We start from the raw sequence: 22841 nt of genomic DNA, 5'->3' as shown, positions 1-22841 counted from the left end.
TGTCTCCCTTCCTCAGAGGTATTGCACATACTTCAGTCAGCTCTATTTAAATAGCAGCACTCCCTCCCAGTACAAACAGCCAGTCAGATGTTAAACAATGAGGGAGACCAACAGTGGAGGTGGTACAGGGTGGTTCCAGGCTCTGCAGGAGGGAAGGAAAGGGTACTTTCCATTCGTTGTCATTCTGTTGTGCTGAGAAACAGAATCGGGGGGAAATCACTGCTGCAGACATGAGAGATGAATCTCACTTAAAATTAAGTAGACCTGTCCAAGTTATTGTAGAAGATAAGACAGGTCAGACAAAGCACTGTCACTTTAAGCACATTTTTCCACCTCCTCCTGTAGCAGAAGGTGATTCCAAATGGCTCTGACTCATCCCCAGGAGGTGCCTGTTGTTTTTTTTTTCCTAATAACAGTGTGAGTTTAGTGAGACTGTCATTAGCAGGATATCTATAGCTTTTTTGAAGGCTCTGCTGCATGTCCTTTCTCTTCTCTACATACAGCACAGAGCTGTGTTGATCTTTTTCCTGAGAACTCAAGACCTGCTCATACTTTCTCCAAAAACAATGAGATTAGAGCATTCTCTATTGGGAATTCAGAAGCTTAGTTGGGTTACTGCACTCTCTGTTTGGTATTTGTTCATCAATTGAGATTGGATGTGATTTCCTGGGAACTGCAGGGTTAAGGGTGCATTAAAAAGAAGAGGAAAAAATTGTTAATGGAAATTGAGTGTCCAAGTGTCTAAGGGATTCAGTGTTCTACAGGTAAAAGGCATGAACATAAGTAATGTTGGAGAATGCTTCTTGAAATAAAAAAACAGAACTTCATGTATGTTTTATTTATGCTGTGTTTAATTCTGCAACAGCTTAATTTCTTGTAAATAAATTGTAGTAAGAAATGAGCATTGAGGAGGTGGTGAGAACTGTCAGTATTGCAGAGTCCATGATTCAGACTCTGTATTTCTAATGGGACCTGAGATCCTGGATAGCTCAGCTTCTTACAAATTCAGTAATTTACACTTGAATGGCCTTTCAGGTTTGACTTCACATTTCCAGTGACAGAGGTGAATGTGTTATTTCCCTCACAGCTGCCTTCAGCCTTTTTGATTTGGAAAACCCTAAAATTTTCCATGGGAGGAGCAGATCCTTGCACAGTGGATGTGACCCTACTGATAACAAATGTGGTTTCCTTCTTCACCTTTGGTTGACCTAACAGAGATAGTGAACAGCAGGCCTTTGGGGATCTGTAAACCAGAAGTAAAAACCACTACAAGTACAAGGATGATCTGCAATAGGAACATGCTCTTGGCAGCCCCTAAACCAGTTCTGAAAAACCCAGTTGCACAGAGGTCTCCTGTTCACAGTACAGCTTCCAGTTATTCAACAGACTGATTATCTAGGTGCCGCCTTCGTATTTGAAACCATCTGATGACCTTTCATTAAAGGGTGGCATTTTAATCTAGCATATATTGTGTCTGCTTGGTCTGAAATCCTTACACGTAACCCTCTCTTCTCTGTCATTTAGCAGCACTTGATGCATTTCATGGAGTGTGACACAGCTGATTTGTTGAAAGAATTGATGTTAGAGAGCAGCCTTGAACAAGGATGTGGTTTTGTTTTCTGTTATATCATCGTTGCTATAGTGACCCAAGATCTGTTTAGCACTCAGTAGGTATATCATATTCTGGGCAAAAGTTAGGGATTTTTCAATATTCCTCTAACAACAGTCTTACAGAAGTAGATGTGTGTATATTTTTCTGCAAGAAGTCGTTGGTTCTCTTACTGCTGCTCCTGTGAGTACCTGCTGTATTTTGGCTGGTGGTGTCCCTTCTTTGCTGAAGTAATTTCAAGGAAGTTGGATAAATAACATACCCATCTTGTCAAGGTCGGGGAGTATTTATTCCCAAAGGAGAGTTTAATGGACTGCAGTGATAAATGCAAAAATATGAAGAATATGAACCATGCTAAGGAGTGGTCGTTCTTAGGAATTGGTGACCCAGTTTTGGAGGAGGAGGAGGGGGATGTTTTTGAAGCTGATTCACACGGTTGGAGTCAGGAAGTCTGAGTTCTTCTCCCACATCTCTCAGGCTTCTCATGTTCTATCAGGTGTAATCAAGGGCATGGTGCAGCTGCTACCTTAACTGAGATTTTCTTCTCCATTGGAAAATGGGGGACAGTAATCCTGTTCTTTGAGTTCTTTACATTCCTTGGGAGGTGTTGAAGTCTTCTGTGCACGCTTGGGGAGTTGCTGCTCCAAGCAGAGATGCTGCACCTGGCAGGAGAGTCAGGTCAGTGTCTATGAAAATCTCACTCCTCTCTTCCCATTCCTGATTTCTGGCCTGGGATCGATTCTTACCCCTTGGCAATGATCTGGCAGATTTGGCCACTCTCTGAGTGGCAGGCTGTGGTCAGCCTCCAGCTCTGCAGCGGGGCAGGTGCACCTGGCAGCATCCTCATCCCTGTTAGCAGAGGTCTGACAGCAGGAGACAAGGTTTCTTAGACAGGCTTGACCTTAGAGCTTTTTGTACACCAGCGTGGCAACCAATGTTACATTCGGTGCCACTGGAAGTCTCAGGAGAAATTCCCTTTGTCATGTTAAGCTGTCCAGAGAGAAAGGGTTGTTTTCTTACAGGCTGCTTAGACAAGGTCATCTTGATAATGGGCCTCTTCAGAAAATCTTCAAGATATGTCTTATTTTACTCCCAGAAATTCAAATAAGCAAACCTTCAGAAGCGCTCTTTCACCTGGGTTTGACAGTAAAATAGAAGAAGGTCCTTGTTTAAAAACAAACAAAAAAATCTATATGAATTTCAGCTAAATAATACATTTTTCCTGCTTATTTGACTCTTCTGTCCTGGTGCATATTCCATTACATGACCTTATTTTCCCTTTTTCTTAATAATGAACTTCTGTGCTTTTAACTTGCTTCAGATCTGAATTAATTTGAGGTTCTTCCCACTACTGGTGTCTGCTGCACAGGTTTTACATATTTTAAGCTTGTATGTCCTAGTCTTGAGACCAGTTTTTTCTTGTCAGCTCTTTGATGGACAGTTTTGGCCTGTCCCTTTGCTAAAGCTCCACAGAAGTGATATTTCAGCCCCACTGCAGATTGGAAGGTTTTTTTTTTTTTCCCTCTGCACAGTGTGGGGTAAGCTGTTTCTTACTGGCAGCTCTTATATTTTTATCAGTTTTGTAAGGTTAATTAATGCAACAGCCTCCAGTCTTGGTTGTCTTAAATATTTAGAGGAAAGAAAGAGATTTATGCACATTTTTTGCTGCTGAGTTAGATTTGGTTGAACTTCTGTTGGATTTCTGAGTTAAGATTTCCAGCTGGTATAAATCAGTGAAGTTCCACTGATTTATTTTGGATGACCAGCTTTGTGGAGGATCTGCTCTTCCTCAATTAAATCTTGTCACTGAACCTGAGCTACTTTGCACTGAGCATAATACAGTTGCTGCTGTATTTTTGTGTGGAGGATGTGGGATATATTTCTGCTATCTTTTATCTCTCTGTATAGAGAAAGACAGGTGTGTGTGTACATTTATACACACACAGACACGCATGGGTGTTTATACACACAGTCACCCACACACAGAGAATTGGGCTGGAAAACCCCCTCCCTCTTTTCACCTCTCATCACCACTGGACTAATACACCCTCGACTTTGACTGACATGGAACCTCACTGAAGATTTGAGTCACAGTGTCCAAATTTGTTTCCATGGACCAAAAAATTTCACATCCAACCAACCAAAACCCCACCAAGCATCAATACCCAACTAGGAGACATTGGGAACAATGCAGCTCCAAGCAGAAATAATTTAGATTTGCCCAGTGGGGAGATCCCATGGGTCTTTGGGTTGAGCACTCGTTTCACTACACAGAACAGGTGGAATCTTTTTTTGTGGTCCAACACCTAAAACCACCTACTTACTTGGAGGAGTGGGGAGGGAATGGTGGTGATGGGCAGTTTGAGAGGCTGGGAAGTCTGATAGATTAGATGAGAATGTTGCTCCAAGAAAGCTCAGAATACATTTGTGTGGCTGTGGGCCAGAGCTGGATGTCTCCTTGCTGTTAGTCTTTTGGTCTGTTTTGTTATCAGGTTAATCTCTGCAAGATTAACATGGACTCTCTCAAGTCATTACAACAAGTGAGCGTGGCAGTAAATTCTTCCATGTCAAGAAAAAGACAAATTGTACTGTACTGGATATTGTGGCATAGTACTACTAATTGCTGAATTTGATAAATGTCTTCTGGTAGGTTCTGTAGTTAATGAGCAAAGATGTTAATTGCCCTTATCTGAAATATCTGTATTTGTAAGAACATTCTCTGGAGCCATGGATGTCTTCTAACAGAGATTTATTTCAAGTCAGCCATTGTTTTCAGCAGTTTCAGAGTCCATTACCCTTCAGTATCAATGAATAGTCTCCACTCCCATCGAAGTTTTGAGAGCAATCTGCTCTCCCAATGTGTTATTTAGCAGGTCTGAATCTTCTTTGGGTAGGAAAAACTTACATGTGATACAGCATGCTCAGTGTCCTGGGCTACAGCAGGAGCACGACTCATTCTTAAGAGCAGCCAAGAGAGAAATAAGCACCTGACAGCAGAAGAGAAAGGGTCTGGAATAGCCCCATTTCCCCCCACCATCTGGAGTATTTAATTGGGAAAAATCATCCTCCGTTGTTGTTGTGTTGGTGGGAGTTGTCAGTCTAAATATGTTTTAATGCAAATAACCATTGCTATTTGTAGAATTCATCTTTCCTAGATGCTTTCTTTGGAAAATATGCAGCTGAAGATTTAGTGCATTATTATATGAGTAAGTGCATACAAGCCTCATATTAACAATGGACGTCATGTTTATTCTTTCCCTTTTAGAATTTCCCATGGAAGCAAGTGGGCAGATTTTTGCATTATTGAATAGTTTGCTGCTGCTGACTTTTCCCAGAAACACAAGAGAAAACCAGGCTTACACAGGAGCCTATATGTTCTTCCAGTTTTGGGAGCACTGGATTCCCTTAAGATTTGATTTGTAGTAGGTTTTGGTGTGTGCCTATTCTGGTGCAAAGTTTCAGAGCTGTATGATTAAAAAATCTTTATGGAACTGAAAAAAGACCAATTTATCACTGAAGTTAAAACATACCTGATTTCCCAGCAGAGAAGTTGCATGTTTTGTTAGGGGGCTAAAGGCTGATGGGAAGAAAAAATTGTTTCCTTGTGGGGTTTTTGTTTGTTGTAATAAATTGCATTTTCATTTATGAATTTCTTACAGTTTTTCTGAACATGTTCAAGAGCAAACAGCCTGAAGTTCAAGCTGTAACTGTAAATCTGTAAGCTGACATATGTAGATTCTCTGGCCAGACTTTCTTAAATAAGGGATTAATTTTCTTGAGTGAGGTAGAAAAGTCCATTTTCTATCTTCGTTTCATAGATTTCAGACTTTGCCAGGAAGTCTAAATCTCCTTTCAAAAATGATAGCTATGAAAATAAGAGTTACTATTTTTTTAAATAAAGACATTTTCAACTGAACTCGACATATTGCTGCTCAGGATGCTGTGGCTTTAGACTGTCTGAAACCAATAATTAAACTGAAGTATTCAGGTCCTCAGCTCCCCTATATGTTGCCCCTAAGTTATTTTAATGTATTATTTTCTGTTTCATGTTAGAAATGGGGCTGAAGGAGCTCAAAAGTAATCTGGCACAAGCTGGATGGGCTCCCTGATCTGCCTGATGCCACAGCCAGACAAGTATTTGTATGGGCAGAGACAAAGTGGGTGGATGGAGGTGGGAATGCTGCTTAAGACTAGTGCTGATGCCAGATGCTTCATGGTGACCCACTGAGGATCTGATTTTAGGTGTTTTCAAACGTCTGAATCCGCATTTCTGGCGTCGTGTGTTGTTCCAATTTGACTTCCCCATGGAGAGAGCTGGGGGTGAGGATGCAGCTTCTGGAGGGTGGGTGCAAGCAAGACCAGCTGAACATGAGAACGTGCAGCACTTGCACTGCTTATTTATCAACCACAATGATTCACTGTGATTGATGCTCACATACCTGAATGCCAAAATAACCTATGTCTTAAGAGAAACCAGTGACTCAGGCTGTGGTTTTACCTCAGGCCATTTCCTGATAAATGGCTGAACTGTGCTTGGTCTTGAGAAAACAGGGCTCTGTCCTTACATCTGTGTGTGTGGGGAGGTGAGGGAAAGGACACCATGGTGTGGGGCTGACCCTTTGTGAGTGCTGTGGTCTCTGTGAGGAGCACCACAACTCTGTGAGCTCTGAGAAGACTCAGGTTTGATGACAGCTCTTTTTGGTGCTTCTTCAGGGCATTTCTGCCCAGCTCTGATTTGGGAGCGTGGTCCTCAGTGTTGGACAGCACAGTTTTAAGGAAATGCTATACAGTGGTAAATCACTGTGCTTTCGACTCTCTCTGTTGTGAAACTGAGGTGAAGCTGCCTGTAACTGGTGTTTTCAGAACTGAAAATATTTCACTTCTTAGAACACGGTGTTTTTTGTGAAAGCAAAAGCAATGCATATGATGATGCTTACAGAGATTTGAAGTGTTTTTGGGCTGCTCATTTTTTGAGTAAGATGGCAAACAACTGTATGTGTGTAGTATGGCAAGATAGAAGGTGGGGACATGGGATCGTATGAATGCTACATGAAGTACCTCATTGGCTTTCATGTAGAGTGATTGGCCATCTGCATAATTCCATTTTATGGTTTAGCTAGTCTTCTGATCCTTGGCAAACTGCAGAAATCTGCTCCTCCATTCTCCTTAAGGAGAAGGACTGTCTTGTGAGAAGAGGTGTGTGCCTGGGATGAAATCACTCATGTATGGGTACAGAGCTGTGGTTGAACTGGCTCAATTGTCTTTAATGCTGTTCAGATGGATGATTTAAGGTATAGGAGAAGCTTCTCTTGAGTACAGATTCTGTGAGAATTCCTCAAATCCTCTTTGAAGTTAATGGAGGGTATTAAGGGCAGTCAGCACCTTCTTAAAAGAGAAATTTAAATTGCTTTGATTAATTTCATTTTATATTTGCATTAACTGGTTCTGGATTTCTCCCTTCTCCGGTCTTTCAGAGCATGTTTTTGATAACTTTGCCCCCTGAGCATACTAGATTTTATGTTGGCTGTTTTGATATTTTTCCCTTAGTGTTGTAATGCTGATTACCAAAGGATCTTGGGCCTTTGGCTTCCTGTGAGAACGAGATAATTACTCTCCAGTAGGCAATGCATGACGTACAGTATCAGCATTAAGCCACTGGGATTCCAGTCACTAGTGTAGAACAATATTGTGGGTAAATGAATAAGCAGAAGTTTATCATACTTCCTGCATAACAAGGTTTTCGTTAAAGAGACAGTGAAAATTGTTTTCACCCTGGGCTGGTGCAAAATGAGCGCTGCTGCAACAGCCGTTGGGGAAAATGATATTGAGGTTGAGTTCTGTGGCTCACTGGGTTTTTCTTGCTGAAAAGACAGCTGAATTCTTGTAGCAGCAAAGGTGGGTGACAGGGCTGTCACTGCGTTTTTGGTGGATGACGTTTATGGGCTTAGAAACATGTATGAAGTGTATAACTCCGAAGTACGGTTCCCAGATGCACCACCCACTTAACTTATGGGAGAAAGTTGTACCAATTAGAAGTAGAGACGTTCCAAATGCAATTTGCTTATTTCACACTCGCCCCCAGGAATCCTGTGTTGTGATTTTAGGAGTTGGCCCTGTTTGACCCTGAAATACATGTGGTTTCTCCCTTGCCTTCATTATTACAAGACTGTCAGTTAAAAATAGCTTATGTATTGGGCACAGTGGGAGTGAGTTTGAGAAGTTGAAGTTATATGTAAATCGGTAATAGTGAGAAAATAATTCATAAATTTAATGAGCTCTAGTCTCTTGAAAGACATGGTCAAGTCTATGGTTTATCCATGAGGTGGGATTAATTATTTTTGTATGAAAATAGTTTCTGTGCCACAGCAATACTGATCAGTTCACTTACGCTGTAGCACAGCAAAGTAAATGATGTCTTTGGAGGACCTCTGTTAAATATTTAATTACTTTAAAAATTACTTGCATTAAGTACCGTGTATGTATGTATACTCAATAAATACACAGCTATAGCACTGTGTATTTACTTAATTTAAAATATAGTTTCATGTGTGCTTGCATGGATACATTTATATTTCAACCTATCTCAGAGATAATTGTACTTCTGTAACTTTTAAGAATTACAAGGATACTAACAAGGAGTTTCATGTTTAAGTTTGTTTTCCTGCAACTATTAGTTTGTGTTGTACATTTAACTGCAAAATGCAGTTACTTATTTATGTTTTAATTGTGACTTTGATCTTAAACCATCAGCACTCTCTGCAGGAAACCAGGACTTACCTATGGGCCAAGATGAGCATGTTGGCTGCTTTGCTTTTGTGTGAGTCTGAGACTTGAGGGCTGTATCTTTGGAGCCCCAAGAACCACTGTCAAATGAAGGAGTCTGGATCTTGTTGATGTGGTTGATCAGAACTGCAGCTGGAGAATACAAAGAGGATGTGTTGAATAAAGCAATGTTGCTATAGGACAGTGCTGATCTGTCTGTGTGATTGAGATGCTGCTTCATGCATTGAGAGCATGGGCATGGGCAGACCCCTTCATAGCTCAAGTCAGCCTGGAATTAGATTCCATTGGTTTTTGGGTCCAAGACAGTTTGACATTTGTGTATTTCAGGCATCTTGGACTCGCCTGGTTTTGTTTTTATGTGAGTGATCTTAACTGTTGTATGAGTTGGAGGAAGGTGGCTGGATGGGTCTCTCTCTAGAATGACCTGGGTAGGAATTTTGCTTCTCAATTAGATTTTGCAGATACTTTCAACACCAAGAGTAATTTTCATAGTGCTGTTCTTACTTTGCAATTGTGAAACTTATGATGGCTAAGTAAACATTTTTTTTTTCCCTTCTCCTTTGTTTTCTTGCAGCCAACTGGGTACATGGAAAACTCCATTTCCTACAGTGCTATTGAAGATGTTCAACTGCTCTCCTGGGAGAATGCCCCTAAGTACTGTTTACAGCTCACAATCCCGGGGGGTACTGTCCTACTGCAGGTACAGTAAACATAAAAGTACAACTTTCTTTCTCTCTGCCTGTGAATCTCCTTTAACTCCTTGCTGTTTCCTGTGCATGAAATCTTAATTAGATGGACTCAGAAAAGGCAGAGAGCTTGGTGCTAACCACCAGAAAATTTGCTCTGGGTGATAGCTCTGAAACTCTTTGTGGTGTTTAACAGTCAGAATGGAAATTTTGGGCCACAGTGATTAAATCTTCTTGCTGAATTTGTGCAGCAAAGTGGTGCTCTTTGTAAAGGCACACTGAAATGGGTGGGAACAACTGCGTTTTTACATATAGTCCTATTCCTTCATGAAAAAAGTTAAAAGTTTCATCCTTGAGTTCATATGGGAAACCCAGAACTTGCTCTGGAACTCACAGATAACCTATTTTTAAAAGATACTCAATCTTCACTGAAATATTTCAGTGTATTTGTATGGCTGTCTATATATGCTGCTTCTCTGAAGTGTTGTTTTCAAACAGGAGACACTGTGTTTACATTATTCCAGATTTCTTCATCCACTTGTGAGGTTTTATAGGCCCCCCCCTTAGGTCACTGCAAGTTTTAATGACAGAAAAGCACTCCACAGCACTGAGCTTTGGAAATGCTCTGGAATAAGTAGGAAAAGCTGCACGGCCCCTAAAGAACTTTGAAAGGTCATAACTTAAAAATACCAAACTGGCTTCAACTTAACTCTTGCATGGTTCTCTCTCATGTTTCTCAACATTGTTTTGAAGATAGTTTATTTGTTACCCTTTGAGATTTTGCTTTTTCAGTTGATTATGCAGCCATGACTATGGTGTAAATGTATTTCATCCAGGGAGGACTGTGAAGATAAGCCATGATTTCCCAGCAGCAAGATTAGGGTCCTCATTATTGTTGAAATGTTCCTTGCCTAATGTATTAATGGAATTAATTAGACAGAAAGTTGTCTGAATTTCTGAAGTTGGTTGATTTTTCTTGTGATAATTTTGATTCTGCTTTTTCCATAGATTTCCCTAGTGGTGCTAGCATTTATGTTTGTATCTATTTCAACAGATGGAGTTTTTACACCTGCCTTTCCAAATTCTGTTTCCAGCTCTTTATTCCGTAGTTTTATGGCAGCTGCCTTTTTGGGTCTGCTTAATGGAATACAAGATAAAGCTTGAACCCACACCTTCCTGCTGAGGGGAAAGGAAATTGATAGGCTGTAGGCAGGCTGTAATCTGGAGCAGCCTTACATTTGTCTCTTTAAAACAAAAAAAAACAAAAAAAAAAAAAAAGGAGAAGAAAAAACCAACAAACCAAATGCATAAATAATTATATTTGTAAAACAGTAACATCTCAGCATGGATACTTTGGTATTTTCTTCAAAGTGATTGGTGTCTTTATGTAACCTCATAGGAACTCATAAAGAAGTGGAGTGAGCTGGACTTCTGTTTATTGCTACCTTGCTGAGCCCTCTGGATCAGATTACATTATAACTATGGGAATTTCAACAGAAGTCAAAATACAAACTGCAAAAAATGTTTTTAATATGACTTGGTCCTTGGTAGTATCTTGATTCATCAGATGTGGTCAGATTGGAGGGAGTATAAAATTAGATTTCCCTTATACAGTTGTAATGTGTATTCACAAATCCAAAACAGTTCTCAAAGTTATGTTTAGTCTGCTGAAGAAATCAAGTTGAAAAAGCTGGATTTATGACGTAGTTGAGTTGAGCAGAAATTTTCTAGTATGTGTAACAGAGAGTAGAGGTATCCAAAAGTCACTTCAACTGAGGAGCAGAGAAAGTAGCCCTTGCATAGTTCAGTTGTTTCCAGATGTCCGAGAGACTTCAATACATCTCTGGGAAATGGTGACTTCCAGTTTTTTATGGAATCGTTCTGCCCTGCTGGTCTGAGCAGCAGCATGCTCTGATGTAATGTCCAGCTCTAGTATCAGGAAGTGTATGATAGTGGAACAAATCAAACTAGTCCAAAACATGTTCCCAGTACTGTCTCTTCTGAAGTGCACTTTTGGTGAAATTGGTATTTTAATTTTTTCCCAAAGTCTTTAAATAAAGTGTGTGTGTATTTATGTAAAAATGTCTAAATGAACTGTTTTGACTACCCCAAATTTATTTCATCTGATTAATATAAATTTTATATTTTGGTCTATGTTTTTGCACATGCTGCATTGTAAATTCTTTAATACTACGAGATATTATTGACATGATTTGACATAAAATGAAGCAGTTTAGTACTTTGAATCACAGGCTTTCCCAATTTTTCATTTTTGAGAAAAATGTAAGATTCCAATTTCTGCTGCACTGAAGGCAGCATAGATTTATGAAAGGCTGGTCCTGCTTGACCAACCTGACCTCCTCCTGTGACAAGGTGACCTGCTTAGTGGGTGAGGGAAAAGCTGTGGAGGTTTAGATTGGCTATTAGGAAAAAAATCTTCACCAAAAGTGTTCTCAGGGCATAGGCTGCCCAGGGAAGTGATTGAGTCACCATCCCTGGAAGTGTTTAAAAGATGTAGATGCAGACTTGGGGACATGGCTTAGTGATAAGCTTGGCAGTGCTTGGTTAGACATTGCATTTGATCTTAGAGGTATTTTCTAACCTAAACAATTCTGTGTCAGATGCCACAGGAGAGCCCCTGTCCATGTTCAAGTTTTCATCCCCTCTATGTGCTGTCACCAGGGTCTATTTCTGGCTTATTAGTGCACAGTAATGAGTCAGAGAGGGAAGAGTGCCATTACCTTTCCTTACATCATCCTGAAGCCCTCCCATGGCAACGCTGACCCATCCCAACCTATTTTAACACACAAAGTCTGACAGGCAGTGCTGGAGGTGATGCAGCTCCTCTTAGGAAATGGGATCAATGTAACAGGACGTGTCTACCTGGGTTTCAGAGGCAGTCCTTGTTCCCAGGCAGCAGAAGCCTAATCTGGGCTGGGTTCACATTTAAAAGTCATTTTACGTGTGGTGTTCTCCCACTCAGTGTTTGTTGAATAAGCACAGCTATCTGAGCGTTTCACTGCCTGGCACTTGGGGATTCCCACTGTGCCATGTGGGAGTCATGGACAGTCAGGTTTCTGGGGATCATGGACTCTGTTTTCTAGACACACTGAGGGCTTGTGTTTTCTTTCCCCTTGCCAAATGATGTCTGGTACTTTCCATAAGCAGCAGTCAAAATCTCAGAATTTTTTTCTTCCCTCTGTCTATCCTTTCTGTCCAGCTGGGATAGCAGGTGTGAAAGAAGGTGTTGCTGAAGCTGGTTCACAGGCCACAGGCTCTTGAGGCCAGGAAGTAGGAGCTAAATTTAGCTTTTGATGAAGTGTGAGCTCTTTAGTATCAGGAATAGCAGGGTCTCCTTGGGCTGGGCTAGGCTTCTGCTCTTCTGCTTTCAATTTGTAAAGTACAAGGTGTGATCATGGTGTTGTGGGGGTGATTATGAGGGGGATGCTAACCTTGATAGTGAAATAGCTGGAAGAACTTTTTGAAAGAGATTGGAAAAAAACCCTTACAGTATAATTTCATGAGCTGCTGAGCGCCAGATGTAGGAAAAGTCCCAGGAAAAAGGTTTTGGTATTTCACTCATGGCAGTACTGCCTTGCTTTCCTGTGGTGTCCTTTCTTTTAGCCTTAAAGCCACCACTTCCATCCCTGTCGCTCGTGTTGTTTTATTCATTTCTTGGCAATGGAGTGTAGTCAGAAGGAAAAACAAACAGAGCAGGAAGCCTTGACAAGCACAACAGTCACACGTTCAGCTCGGTGCTTGACCACGCTCTTTGTGCCAGGGAGTCCCCACGGTAAATGTTTCCACTGGGTTTTCAGTAATATTTTATTTTAGTCTCCTTGGAGAACCTGCCTTTTGTTTGAAGTGCCAGTCCAGCCAATGCTGCCAGTGTGGAGAGGTCATACAAGGACTGCAGCCCAGCAGAGGCAGGGAATGTTTTAAGGAGGAAAAGGGCATTTCTAGCAATTCCCAGCAATTCTGTGTGAACCCTGGGTTTAGCCAGAAGGGTGGCAGGTTTCCCTTGCAGCTCTGCCCAAGTCAGAGGTGCAATGCTGGGATTTGCATCAGCAATGTGGAGGCTTTGCACTGCTGTGTGCTTGCCATGGGGCTTGGCTTCCTGCAGCCCTGGGACACTCCACTGTTCCCGTGGCTGACAATAAATGGGGGCAGAGGAGCCTGTGCTGTTTTGTGGATCCCAGTAATGAATATCAGCCGGAAAAAAGGCACAGCAAAACCCCCCGTCCTGCTGACCAGAAAGCAAGAGAAGGAGAGAGAGAATCGCAGAATAAACTCATGAAGAATCAAAGCCAAAATCTGGGTCATCAAATATCACTTATTGCCACATCTTTTCAGATGGCAAAATCCCTTAGAAGCATTTATGTGAAGGACGCTGTTGCAAGGAGAAACTTGGGAACAGTTTGCTACATGGACAAGCCTGTTCTTGTACTCTTCTGCATAACACACATGCCAGTAGCAAGGGATGTCATGGTAATTTACTGTTAAAGGAATGGCAGAGGTCTTCACCATAATTTTTAGAATGCTCTGTTTCTTGCTGTTTCAGGTGTTCTGTTTCTCAGTAATATGCTGGTTCCTATTTAGTTCCCTCCTTGTCTGTGTACAAATTATGGCAGGGGCTGTAACACTGGCATGAAGCGAGTGTTCAGTTTCCTATTTTTGTGAGCAAAATAAAAACTTGCCTTTAAAACATTCACTGCTTTTTAGTAATAAACTTGTATTCCTACTCATTGGCCAAGAAATGAAGTAGTTGGGGTGCAGAGCAAATACTTCCTTTTTCAGCAGAGATATAAATTTACTCATGTTTACCAAAGTTTTGCATATGCAGGCATTTAATCTCTTGCACAGTTTTTTCTCCTGTGAGCTGTCTTTTTAAAGCAGGAGAGTTTAATCCTATGAGTAAAGTTTGTACTACAGCTGATCCCATGTGGCTTTTCCTTTCTGACTGAACCTTTACACCCCAAAAATAAGAATAGAAAATCCTTCAGAACACAGTTCCAGGATCAGTTAATCTTAAAAAAAATACTGCCAACAGTAGATGTTCTTAAAGTAGGTATTCTTCTTCCTCATTGTAATAATAAATAAGCTACCAGTAGTTTAATCTTCTTGAGCCTTTTAAGAGTTTTGCACCCACATTTTCCTGTTTTCTAAAGTATTTTTTCTACTGTGTTGTGGTTGTACAAAAGCAATGTGAGGTTTTGACTGTGCAGGAAGTTCAGTTGGACCATGTGTCACCCACTACCCTGCTAAAGCCACTGCATTTGAGAACAATTTATTTGCAGAATTGGGGCCTAAATATGCTAAACACAGGAGGGGCCTAAACTATTATTTTGCATACCTCTATATGTAAACCAGTCCTATCTCACTTACTATTTGTGACAACAGGAGACAAAACATTTCCAGATGAATTTTTTTAAAGTTGGAACGGTAGCTGTCAAAACAGTGGAGCAGAACTGGACTCACTGAAAGGCAAGGCTGAAAGTAAGAAAAATTTTCCCTGGGTGGTCAGAATGCCTAAGGAAAGTCTGGTTTAAAGTCTTTTCTGTCTCATTTTCTCCTTTTTATTGTACCCTAGAGCTGAACAAATATAGCAAACTATGCCCTTAGCTGCAGTAAAAAACTGTAGGTATCAGTTCCCAGGAAGTGATGACTTCAGTGCAGAAAGCCTAGGTTCTGTCAGTGCACATAGATAAAACTGTAAATGTTTGTGTGCAACCCCATAAATGAATTGTGGTTACCCCCAATGCTTTACACTTTGGTGCTCATTGCTTAAACTTCAGAAATGTTACTCACATAACCCAAATGCTCGAGTAAGTCAGTGCCTGCAGAGTTGGCTGGGCAGCTGAGCACCCACAAGAGCTCGGTGGTTCTTTTTTCATCCTGGCATGCTAGGAACTCACTGTTCCTTTGGTAAGGAAGAAGTGCTGCCTGTAGTGCCTTCTCAGTAAGCCTGAAAATGAGGAGGGAGGACCAAGGGACGCTGTGCAAGAGTGAGATCTTTGTGTTGCTTTGTGAAGGATCCAGCGTTTCCTGCCCAGTGCTGTGGTTTTGCTGGAGTCAGGTGGCAGGAAGGGTGCACTGGGAGGATTAGTCCCTGCAGCCTGGGGGAGATGGGGAATGTGGTGTCAGCTCCCTCAGGGTAAGGGTGGTTGGGGTGCAGCACTCAGTCTGTGCTGAACATGGTGTAAAGAGCACTGGTGAAGTGGCCACTGGCCATCCAAGCTTCTCTTACCACTGAGTCCTGATCACTAATAGGACTGTGGGCACTCTCTAAAGGTTTGTTTTTCTGTTTTCTGTTCCCTTTGTCTTCTTTGTCTTGATTTTCCTGGGAAGTGGTCTTGAATAACAGCCCAAGCTGTGTGTGTTTAAAGTGGTTCAGACTCCTAACCTACACCCAAGTGCCAGTTTGCTTGATCACTTCTCTACAATAACTAACTCTGCGTGTAGACAGTGCTTGGTCCCACACTTGAAACCCAGTCACTTTACTGATTTTACTCTTAAAATGCTTTTATTTGTATATTGCTGCCATAGAGTTGTACAAGTCTTTCCTTTGCCAGTTTTGGTTTTGTGTCCTGCAGCATTCTGCATTTCTTTTCTCTCCCAATATTTGCAGTCCACTTGTGCCTCCTCCTCTGCATGATGCCTCACTAATAGTTAGGGCTCCAGTCACTTCCACAATCTACCTACGTGTAATATTCTCTAATTATTTACAGTGGTCTTACATTCTGTGCTACTGACATCATTAAAGTAGGAGAATAAATAACAGATCTCAATTTAGGGCTTCAGCATTTGCTCTTACTTTCAGACCAGGGACTGAATCAGGTTGACATTTTGCCTCTCTGAGTGAAGTATTCCTTCCCCTAGAATAGTTTTGATATTATTGATTTAAATAACAGTATCTTAGTTTGTATAGTTCCTGTAAACTCAGTCTTCCTAATTTTTTAAAGGATGTAGTGGATGTGTACCTTGCAGTATTATTGATACAATTGCTTTGTGTACATGAAGCCTACAAAAACCTTCAGTTTTACTTATTCTTTAGAGGGCTTTGATGCTAGAGTTTGGAAAAGAGGTTTTTTGTTCTCCTGCATGAACCAGTTGTCTCCCTAAAACAAGAAAAAGAAAAAAGGTTGAATTCTCAGTTAAATTTTTCAAAGAAGTCTGTTGAGGTTTTAGAGCATTCTCTCTGGGAAAAGATAAGAAATATTTAAGAGTATTTCCTTCATGTCTTTTTAATTATGGTAAAAAATATTCTTGTGCCTTTTGGTGGCAAAATGTTTTTTGACCTTTTCATTGTATTAAAACATAATATAAATTATATTGAATTGAAATTCAATTCCATAACATACAGGTAAAAAGTCTGTCTTGAGTCATAATGCTCACATATACATAAAACACTGTGTAAATAACAGAAAGTCATTAAATATTGGCTGACTGAAATATCCAGAAGATCTGCGCTCCAAATGTTTTTACAATTTTCCATTGCATGCAGAGAGAAGATAATAGAAAAGGAAGTTTGTTTACATTTGTAGCAATTTCATACTCTGATATGTCAGCATTCTTCTTGAAATGGAAAGTTTTTGATAAATTCTGTGGTCAGCCAAGATTATTGCCTCACCATCTACTGGAGGAGCAACTGATTATCATTAAGTTATAAATAATATGTAATACATATACAAAAGGACATTATTCCATTTAATTCAGAGTAATCAGTCCAAATTTATGTCATTGAACCGTCAGCAGCTGACCTTGAGATTAAACACATTTTTGGTAACCATACAGCATTTTTACTTCTGGTATTCCTGCCATTATCAGTGAACTGAATGAGTGTTGGGAGATTAAATACATTCTGTAGTGTGGATTTTGAACACTTACCTGAAAAGATGTTGAGGAGTGAAACTTAATAAGTGATCTTTAATTTGCAAGAATTATGTGCTTTTTGACTGGCAAAAAAACTCACTTTTTTTTTTTTTTTTTTTTTTTTTTTTTACATAGATTTATAGGCCAACCTGTAATTTTCACTGTTTTTCTAAAACATTTTGAAACGTGAGTAAAAATTACCCGTTGGCAGCGTTAAGGTGGAGCTGGAAAAGCCAAAGGGCATCTCTACCCACTCAAATATTTCAGACTTATGTCACCTTGTTAAGGCATGCATATTTACGTCACTGTACAAGCTTTTATATTTTTTAATACCAAGCCTTTTGACCTTTGGGAGTTTTGAACTGTTCTTTCATTGGCTACGACCTGGCTTCACACTGGGAATTCCTGGCAGCTGAGCTTAATACGGACAAAAATGGGTGATGGCTGGGAGTGATTATTGCAACATCTATGCCATTGCTGCAAACAGTCTGTGCATGTATCTGCACGTCTGTGCTGTGCTTTTCACTCTTCTAATATCACTGAAAGAGCTAAGACATTATTTGAATGGCTTTGGGGCCAGCTGAGGAGCAGGGCAAGAAAAGAAAGCAGAGTATGGAAAAAAGCCCACCCCTCCTATTAAAGTGTCAGCCCATCTTCCTGCTCTGTTTTTAGTGATTAATGACGGAGGCAAATGCCCCAAAGGTGTTAAAGATTTGACCCACACCTAATGGAATTCACAGAGGATTTTTCACAGTCTTCGGGCTGGACAGCGTTTCATAGGAGGTTAATAAGGTTTTGGTTCAGTATTTTATAATGCAGCAAGGTCTTTGTGTCACTGCTTTCTGTGAAAAGAATAAAACTGGTTATAATATAAAGTACCTGAGTGACCTGAAGGACTGGTAGATACTAATGAGTCTGTAAATGTTCTTTTTTGCAGGCTGCAAACAGTTACCTGAGGGATCAGTGGTTCCATTCTTTGCAGTGGAAGGTAAGTTCTGTACTTCATCTTCTTCATTCTCTGCCTCCAAGAGTACTTTTTAGAATTCCCTGTTTGTTCATTGTCAAAGCTCTGAATGGATAAAGTCTTTTCTTGCAGAAACCCTAAACCAGAACATGTCTGCACTTTTACCGTGTCTATGTCACGAATGAAGTGGACAGCCCAGCTTTATCAACATGTGACTGCCTTCACAGAGTAGATAGGCAGTTAATTCACATTTAAACAGGACAAAGACTGGATGGTCATTTTTAGGATGATTTGGATTTAAAGGCAGTTTCCATTTCAGAGACCTCAAGCCCCTTCTTATTTTCAGTGGAAACAATGGACTGATTGCCCTGAGTAGGGAAAGTGCATCACAGTGACAACATTGTCTCTCAAAAGCGGCACATTCCTCATCAAAACCCGTAGCTGCTGACCTTTGGATGGAATCTGTATGGATCTTTGAGGCAGTTGGGAACAAGTTTTGGCCAGATGAATATGGCTGTCCTCCCTTGCCTTGCAGTGGGAAACACGAGCAGTATCTTTTCAGCTCAGGACTTGTCTTCAGCAGGGTTTCAGTGAAGTCAGCCAAGTTGGCTGTGCAGCTTATCAAGATTTCAGCCTGCTGACAGCAACCACATGGAAAAATATACGGAAGTCCCTCCCACCAAACTGGTTTTGTTGTAGGTGTATTTGATAGTTGCAAAATTGTTGTGTGGCAAAACTACGGTGTTGGTGTGCTTTGTGTAGCCATCAGTGTCTGGCAGAATCGTGTTCTGAGCCGCTCCAGGTTCTTATCAGCAAAAGCCAAGTGTTGAGATCTCCTTTCCCAGACCACTGGCATATTCTGCAGCCTGTTACCCTGATTGCCCAAACGAGAGTGGGACAGTAGTGCTGATAGCAGAAGGCTGGGTTGTGGTGTAGCACTTTATTTTGGCCTCTTGACAGTATCATTAACACAATACCCAGCCAGCCTTGATTTCTTTGCAACTCCTGAGAATAACAAAGCACTTAAAGCATGCAGAGGCAGTATATCCATGTGGCCGTTATTTTCTCTCCTGCTTTGGCAGGCAGAGATGATCAGAGAAAGCATGGATAGGAATGATGATGGAATTTCTTTTTCTACCTCACCCTCAGGCAGGCAGGATGGTTGTGGTCCCAATGTGCTGGTGGCTCATGGCCACTTGGTTCCTGCTGTGAGGGGAGAATTGGGCTTGGGAGGTGCAACTCTGGAAAACATCAAGTAAGATATTATAAAGATGCAACATGGCCTTACTACTCAACCCAACAAACAAATTCTTAAAGAAAGGAAAAGAAAGCAAGCAAGCCAGGCTAGACAGAGTGACCTGGCTTGCTTACATGCCTCTCAGTCATAGAGAAGGAGCTTTGCTCTGTGGGAGTTGTTTTTGAAGGAGTATTTCTTAAACTTTCCAGTGCTTCTGACCCAAGCCTCTCATTTTGGGAAACTCTGAGTAATTTAACTTAGTGCAAAGTAGAATTTATTTTTGCTTCCCTGCTTCCCTCCCCACCCCCATTAAATTTGTTTCTGAAAAACAAGTGAAACATTATCTTGATTTGAAAGCCCTTCCCCTTACCAAGAATAGCAAACTGTGTTTTCCCATAAGAACAGTGACAGGGTTTAGTCACTGCCCAGGTACTTGGAATTTAAAAATTCCTCTTTGCTAAACTGGAGGTAATTTAGTTTTTGATTTTTGTTGCTTAATAGTTCAGAGGAAGAGCGCCTGGTAACTTTCTGCTCTTTGGCAGGTTAAGTGAGATCCCAATGGGCTGAAGAAGCAGGACAAGTTGTCAGGTAGTGAGGACAAGCAGCAGGGAAGTGAGGGAGTGCAGTTGTGTGTGTACCTTTGAGAAGTTTATCACTTTACTGGCACTGTAGCCTATGACTTTAAGAGCCAGGTGCCAAGGTTCATCTTACTCCATAATTTGTATGGTTTGGTAATTAAGCAGGTAGTGAGGGAACCCACAAAAAACAGGAAACCTATTCTTCTGGAATGGGGCATTTACACAAAGCACCAGCTGGCAGGGAGATCACGGCAGCTGTATTATAATTGGGTGGTTGTGCTGATGAATGATATATTTGTCCAGTGGTCTTACAAATAATAGGTCAAAACATTCTGTGGGATGTAGAACACAGATGCAGACCGGTGCAGATAGCTGTAACAGTTGTTCAGGGGAAAACATTCAACTGAGATGATTTTGCTATTGTTTGTACTTGTGTGCTGGGAGCATTTAGGGAGCCCAGCTGAACCCGGAGCCCCAATGTACTTGGCCCTAGATTTAAGTTTAGTTTCCTCCTGCCCTGCCCAAACAAGGCTGGAGGAATCCACTGTACAGACAGCAAAGTGATATTCTGAGAATTTCCAGCAGTGGGGATTGCCCCCTCTTAAATCACAACTATGGGAGCAGGGTCATATTCTGTCAGTGTCCTTTTGACTGTTTTTCCTGTGCTTGAAGCCTTGGGAGTCAGATGCTGCATGCACCCTGAAATGGGAAGTGGGTAGGAACAGTGAATAGATGTGTCTCAAATATTTGGGGAAGCTCTTTAGGTTCAGGCACATGTTTTGGTTTTGTAGGAAGGTGCTGAGGTCTGTGAGAGAGCTTTGATATGGTGCAGTTTTAAGGTTTACCATGCTGTGGGAATTCAATTTGCCAGCCAGCACCCTGGAAATTATTTTTGTTCTAGAGACAAACACGGAAATAAGAATCAAGAATAATTTCTTCCTGCAACCTAGAGAATAATAAAAGAGATGGTACAGATTAACAGAAATAAAAGAGAACCAAGCATGTAATTATCCATGTTTTAGATCCAGCTCCAAGAGGTTTTATGTGTCATCAAGCTAACTAGCTGTCAAGGTGGTTCAACGGCTTTTTAGTTGTGTCTTTTTCCTTGAGTACTGTGCTCATTGAAGTCAGCAGGGAAGTAGGGGCAGCGTGAATATTCCTTATGTGGTCATGTTCTCTTTGGGTTTTCCATTTCAAACCCTCCCACTAAGGGTTACTCATAATTCCTCATTTAATCTGCATATCAGTGAGTATCACAACTCCTAAAGGATTATTGGCCACCTCAGTCTATATTTAGAAAGCCTGATTTCCTTCAGGTTGTAGCTAGGCCAAACTATCTTTGTCCAGAGAATAAACAGAACATGTTAACAACTCTCCAGCTCCTCAAACATAAATCATTAATCCATTGTGTAAGGAAAGTTCCTCTCAACCAAGGAGATTGGATTGAAACCATGATACATAATCTTTGGTATGTGGAAGCTGATAAGTCATAACAGTGTATCAATAAAGATAACAACACTTTCTGAGGAAATAGAAAAGAGAATAACACATGCAGTTCATTGCCCTCTTTGGATCCAGGGCACATCCAGTGGTAACCAACCACTTCTGTAGGGAATGGATACAGCTAAACTTGGCTTTGAGGGATACTGGGACTAGTAATTTTGGGCCACATGCAAATAGGCAAATACATGCTCTTGGGCATTTTCCCAACCAGCATCCATCTGCTTTGTTGCTTGTGTAGTGTTTGGCCTAAAGACTTGTGCATTTGTAGTGCCCAGCACAGAATGGTACCATCTTCTGTAGAAAATGTGTAGCCTCATTACACTGCATGCTAAAAGTATTAGTCATTAAAAGGTACACTTGACTAATTTAGTTCCATGTTGCATTTCAGTTAAATAGACATCAGTGAGTTTGTTTTTGCCCAGGAATCGTTAGGTCTTCTTCTGTGGTGAAGAGTACAGGTGTAGATTTACATTTTTTAGTGGGAATTCACCTAAGTTCCTGCAGGGCACATTGCATTTTTTATTGTGCTTGATAGTAAGCCCTGAACACTGCCCTCATTGTGGGGTGAGTTGCTCGTGTTTTCTGGTCAGCTGGATGATGCAGCAGTCAAACATGTCAGTTGACAGCCTTTGGGGGAATGTCCTGAGTTGACACAATACAGAAAGAACAGAGCCAGGTCTGCAGGAGAGCATGAAGCATGACTCAAACTGAGCTTTGTGTGCCTCTGACCTGCATCTTCTAGAAAAGCTTGCCTGTACCTTGTCTTTCCCACTGATGCTTTTAACCAGTGCCTGTGTGTTCCCTAATGAGTGCTGCTGCTTGGTTGGGGAGTTTACACATCTCTTAGCAGGGACAGTGCAAATGTGTTAATTTGGGATTGTTTAGGTTGGAAGGGACCTTTGAACATCATCTGGTCCTCTCTCCACCCTCACTACACTTGTCCTCTGGCAGTGCAGGGTTTACTTTGAGGTGGTAGGAGGTTGCTGAGAGCCTGTGAGGCCCCAGAGGAGGCACATGAAGTCAGCAGTGCTGAGCTGAGGGCAGCAGCCCTCTCCCCATCCTGCTGCCTGTGCTCATGCAGCTCATACACACACACCCCTGAGTCAACACTCACATCACCTTTTGTTTTAAAGTTCATTTTCAACCCAGACTCCATGTTTTGAATCCCATGAATTAGGAAACTGGAACAATGTTGTCATTTGGGATTTGCAAACGTTTTGCATTGAATACTGAAACAAGCAATGTTGGCCTTCGTTCAAAAACTTTAATTTTGGATTAATACTTCCCTGGTTCTCATAGGGATTGTTCTATCTGTGTCTTCAGGAAACAGATACTTCCATGCACAAGCAGCCCTATTAATTGCAAAGGGATTGACTGTCAAATAAAGTCATACTTGACCTGAATGATGATATGCCCTCTGGTCTTCATTGTGACCAGGTTATGAATTTCTTGTTCATTATTATTGAATATTTTTTATGCAATAGTCATGGGTGAGTATCAGTTTTTGTATCAAATGGTGAATGTTCAGAGTGAGTTACTCTTCTTTGAAATTTAAAACTGCAAAATATTAAGTTAAGAGCAACCGTACTTGAAAGTGTGGTAAAGCCTT

At 41.1% G+C, this 22841-nt stretch overlaps 1 protein-coding gene across 2 annotated transcripts in view; it reads left to right on the top strand.

The window, feature by feature from the left end:
• Positions 1–22841, top strand: part of CMIP (c-Maf inducing protein) — a 130786-nt gene that overhangs the window by 60322 nt on the left and 47623 nt on the right. The window contains exons 1-3 of one of the 2 annotated variants that reach the window (XM_066327544.1): positions 7371–7504; positions 8967–9092; positions 17888–17938. In XM_066327544.1, coding sequence (XP_066183641.1) covers positions 8979–9092; positions 17888–17938 — 165 coding nt within the window. In that variant the 5' untranslated portion in view covers positions 7371–7504; positions 8967–8978. Of the gene's footprint in view, positions 1–7370; positions 7505–8966; positions 9093–17887; positions 17939–22841 lie in introns of those variants that run through there. The other variant, XM_066327543.1, reaches the window with a different exon arrangement.

This window comes from Sylvia atricapilla, chromosome 12 (assembly GCF_009819655.1).
Source record: "Sylvia atricapilla isolate bSylAtr1 chromosome 12, bSylAtr1.pri, whole genome shotgun sequence".
NCBI lineage: Eukaryota > Metazoa > Chordata > Aves > Passeriformes > Sylviidae > Sylvia > Sylvia atricapilla.
Note: the sequence above shows the minus strand (reverse complement) of the source record. Positions and strands in the feature narration are given on the sequence as shown.